Below are 4,427 nucleotides of genomic sequence, written 5' to 3'. Positions count from 1 at the left end.
GTCCGTGTGCACGTGTGTCCCATCCAGTCGTGAAGTGGGGCCGAAGTGACGCGACAGCGGCAGTGGCGGCCGCGACCGCGACATACCCCGTGGCGTTTGCGGGAACCGCACTCAAAGCTGCCACAACAGGGCATGAATCAGCCCAAATGCCGCATACTAAGCTATTGTCGTGCCCCTCCCCCTTCCCCACCCGACTGGGCTCATACAGTGCGTGTTCGACTCCGGCAGCCCTCCCCCCCTCGGGCGCCCCACTGCCGACCACGCAGTGACCCGTGTGGCGGCTGGGTCGGCTGAGGCCTGAAGCTGCTAGTTGCCGTTGCCGCTCATGCCCCTAGCTATGCCCATTGGCTGCTGCGGTGCGGCTGGCAGTGCGCAGTGGCCTGAAGGCACGCCTGGTGCTGGCTGGAGACTGAGGACGGCGACGGCGGAGAGTACATGAGTTCACAAAGGTCAGGGAAAGGCTACATTCACACTTAAGCCTTATCCTTTCGCGACACATGGTGCACCGGGGGTCACGGCATTGCGAGACATCATGTCAGCCAGCCGACTCGCACTGACTCGCCCCCAGACGCCCCACGCTCCGCCGAGTCACGCCTCCTGCCACCACCAGCCACCTGCCCGGTCACGCGCTTCGTCTCTAAGCCATGTCTGTGACAGGCTGGCCGCCGCGACCGCGACCGCAGCAGCTGCGGCCGCCACTACTGACTGCTTCCCAGCGCCCAACACAGGGGAGCAGCCAACGGCTTGTGGCGAGGTGGTGGGGGCGGGCCCTTCAGCCGCGAGGCTGTCGTACCGCAGCTGCGCCCTGCCGCCTTCTCATCCCACACGCCCTTCCCGCCTGCTTTTCCCCTTCGGGCGCGCAATCATGCAAGAGTAACACAATGCATCATCATCACGCAACACAGGTTACGGGGGCAGGCGCATGGACAGGCACGCACTGTGGAGGGCGGAAGGACCTACCCTTCCGCATGCAGCACGTTGCATCAGCCTCACATGCTAGTCAGCCATATCCTCCATCCGGCCGTCCATTGCGGTTCGCACCCGCCCGCCATTGTCATGTCCGCATATAACAATGCCGTATCCTATCCATCACAGCTTGCTATCAGTGCCACCCCTGCATCCAAACGCACTAAGCTGCTTCTAATGACGCCCCTGCGCTTGCGTCACTGCTGCTGCTAGTGCTGCTGCCGCCACAGCCTGCCCAGCGCCTCCGCCAGCACGTCCCGCACCGCCTCCACGGCACCCTCCATGCGGCCCGCCAGCTGCTCAGCCGCGGAGCAGCCAGCAGCGACAGCAGGAGGCGCGGCAGCTGCGGAGGAAGTGCCGCGCCCACCGCTGCCTGCCGCGCGCGGGGCAACTCGATCCACCGACTCCTGCTTCCTGTCCTCCTCTTCGTCGTCGTCCCATTCCTCCTCTTCCTCCTGCTCGTCCCACACTTCCTCCTCCCCATTCCCCGACGCCTGCTTCCGCTTGTGTTCCTCCTGCCCCAGCTGCTGCACCCCCCGCCCGCTGCCCTCCTCCGCGTCCCGCTCCGCCGCATCCGCCAGCGCTCCGTAGCAGTCCGCCACCGCCTCACACGCGGCGACCAGGTAGTGCGCGGCGGAGCGCCAGCAGCAGCAGGGGAGGGCGGGCGCACAGCTACCCAGCAGGCGCAGGGCGCCGCAGCGGCAGGCCCCGCGACCGCCTGCTCCAGGCCCGCAGCTGAGGCGGGTGGCGGGCAGCAGGGTGGCGACCCGGGCTCGCAACAGCAGCCCCACCACCTCCCGCAGACTACACCTGAAGCGGCTCAGGGCAGGCCCGCCATCGGCAGCAGGCACGGCAGCGGGCGAGGCCGCCGCCGCCGCCAGCACCGCCCGCCTACGTTCCAGCGCGTGTGCCGCCTGCATCTGGGCGGCGGGCACTTGCAGCATCAGCCGCCACACCGCCTGCAGCTCAGCCGGCTCCGGCTCCGGCTCACGAGGCGGCGGCGGCAGCGGCCCCGCTGGGGAGTGCGGCGACGGCAACCGTGACGGCGGCACATGCTGGCTTGCGGGTGGCTTGCTGCGGGCTGCTTCTGCAGTTGCTGCTGCAAATGAAACCGGGGGGGAAAGCCCCGCGCCCACCTCCTCGACCGACAACCCCACATCGCCCCGCGGCCGCCGTGCCGCTTCCCCACCAAAGGCGCGAGGCAAGGCCCTGTCAGGCCCTGCTGCTACCCCATCTGGTGCATGGCAGTGCCGCTTATTACTGCCCTCCCCCCCGCCCTCGCCGATGCTGCTGATGCCACTACTGCCGACGCCCGAACTGCCGCCGCTGCCACCGCTGCCGCTTCTGCTTGACGGGTCGCCCTGTTGCTGCTGCTGCTGCTGCCTACTCCGCTTCCTACCGCCGCCCACGGTTCCCGCCGCCGCCCACATGCCCCCGCCCCTATCTGCATGCAGCGGGGTCGCCGCAGCTGCGGGTGCAGCCGCCGCCTGCCCCGTTCCCTGTGCTGCCTCAAGCGCCGACCGTACCACAGACTCCACCGCTGGCGCTGGCTCCGCCTGTCCCTTCTCCCCTTCCACCGCCCCCGCCTCCCACTCCCCTGCCTCCCCCGCCTCCCACTCCCCCGCCGCCGCCTCCGCCGCTGCCTCCTGCGGCTGCGGCCCCAGCGCCAGCTCCAGTGTGAGGTCGGGCCTGAGCCCCACGTGCAGCAGCGGCCGCATGTGCATGCGCGCACTCACAGGCACCTGCAGGGCCAGCGCGCCGTGCGAGCCAGTGGGGCCGATGCGGCAGCACAGCCGCTGCTCGTGCTGCTGGGTGGGGCGGCGCGGCGCCGAGGCGTCCTCCTCCTCCTCCTCCTCCGCGGCTCCAGCAGCAGCAGGGAACACCACAGCCGTGCGCACGGGCTGCCCGCCGTGGCGCTGCTCCGCCGACAGCTCCTGGGTGCGTGGCCAGAGGTGCGAGAAAGGGTTGTGGGGGTTGGTGAATGCGGAAACATGCTACGTGTGCTACAGTGAAATTGATTGGCGAGGTCTTGAAGGCTTACCCACAGCAGCGGCCAGGGGAGCACCAGGTGCTTGTGCCGGCCCACGTCGCCCGTGCAGGACCGCATGACCGGGGGCCGCTGCCCGCGCTTGCTCGGCTGCTGCTGGAAGAGCTTCACCAGCGGGGGCGGCCCGCCGCTGCTGCTGCTGGCCTGCTGCTGCTTGTCGCTTGGCCCGAGCAGCTTCCGGCTGGGCCCGCCAGCTCGCTGCTGCACCTGCTGAGACCGCTGGTGACGAAGCATGTCTATAGGGGTTTCGGTTGCCATCCGGTAATCTCCTGTTAAGCGCTTGGCGTCGTCTAGTGCGGACAAGTAGTAGTGCACTAGTTCGTAATCAGGGTAGACTAGTTTTTCCAACGTTTTATGGAATTATCTGGACAACAGCCCTTCTGAAGCAACTGGAAGGGGAAGAACACAACAATGCGGCTCGGTGCTCACTTGCTTACTTGTACTTGATACTAGTTCCTACTCCGGCATCCCTACCTCTCCTTCAGTAATATGCCATCTGAGGTAGATTACACGTAACAGCCATATACGTCTGCTTTGCATGCATATCCTCAGCAGCAGTCAAGCAAAATCCGCATGGTACGCTAAAATGAGCATTAATCTGGCCAGGGAGAAGACGCCGGCTTAATTTGATAGCGTGTGCCTCTACTACTGATATTGAAAGCTTTTAACTTCAGAAGTTGAGCTTAAACGACTTAAGCTTCCGGTGCCTGATTTGGCTACGCTCATCATCGGCCAGCTGCTGCTGTGCTTTTATGGAAAGCGATTATGGAATGCGGCTTTGTGTTTCTGGTTTGTCTAACATAATAAATAGCCGCTGCTGTGCGCTGCTGATGACTTCTATGTCTGACACATCGGGGAATCGAGTGACGGAGGGTGGTCCGACCTGCGACATTTATTAATATATATGTGCGCTCACTACCCACCCGCGTAAGAAACATAATCAAACTAAAAACCCGAACCCAAACCAGCACAGTCCCCACCCGCGTACGAAGTATGACCAAATTAAAGTCCCCGAACTCTTACCAGCACCCCCATACACGCACGTTCCTGAAGACGGGTGGATTGGGAAACTAACGGGATGAGCGAGGACCGGCGGGGAACTCAGTAAACGTTCGCTGCATCCGTGGAATCCGGAACCGACAGTCCGGAGCTGCGGCACCCTTGCGCAACGTTAGCCTCCTGCGCGATTATGCCCACCCAGTCCCACCCCGCCTCTGTAAACTCAGTAACTTCAGAACCCCCGAACTCAACCCCCCGGAGCCGTACGCGGCCCGCACACTGCCCAGCACCCCGTCATCTCTCCCCTAACCGGTACCCATGCCACCCACATCTATCTCTTAACCCGTGCCTCCCGCCCTCTCTGCCTCTTTCGCCGCCTGGGCTTGTGTGTAGTCTTGTCTTTGTTGTCCCTTCT

General features: G+C 64.6%; 1 protein-coding gene across 1 annotated transcript; it reads right to left on the bottom strand.

Moving 5' to 3' along the window:
* Positions 1-444: 444 nt before the first annotated feature.
* CHLRE_09g395925v5 (uncharacterized protein) lies at positions 445-3,776 on the bottom strand. Its single transcript, XM_043065781.1, has 2 exons — positions 3,008-3,776; positions 445-2,900 (listed from the first exon to the last, which is right to left on the bottom strand). Exons 1-2 carry the CDS (start codon positions 3,245-3,247, stop codon positions 1,176-1,178), a joined length of 1,965 nt encoding a protein of 654 aa, XP_042920713.1. The 5' UTR covers positions 3,248-3,776; the 3' UTR covers positions 445-1,175.
* Positions 3,777-4,427: the final 651 nt, after the last annotated feature.

This window comes from Chlamydomonas reinhardtii, chromosome 9 (genome assembly GCF_000002595.2).
Source record: "Chlamydomonas reinhardtii strain CC-503 cw92 mt+ chromosome 9, whole genome shotgun sequence".
NCBI classification, from domain to species: domain Eukaryota; kingdom Viridiplantae; phylum Chlorophyta; class Chlorophyceae; order Chlamydomonadales; family Chlamydomonadaceae; genus Chlamydomonas; species Chlamydomonas reinhardtii.
The sequence above is the reverse complement of the archived record's forward strand: the minus strand, read 5'-3'. Positions and strand labels throughout refer to the sequence as shown.

Excerpts from the sequence above, each read along its gene's own strand:
- CHLRE_09g395925v5 (XM_043065781.1), bottom strand. The coding sequence starts at position 3,247 with ATGCTTCGTCACCAGCGGTCTCAGCAGGTGCAGCAGCGAGCTGGCGGG. Across the intron at positions 2,901-3,007 it reads TCCCCTGGCCGCTGCTGTGG|GAGCTGTCGGCGGAGCAGCG; the intron begins GTAAGCCTTCAA and ends CCACGCACCCAG.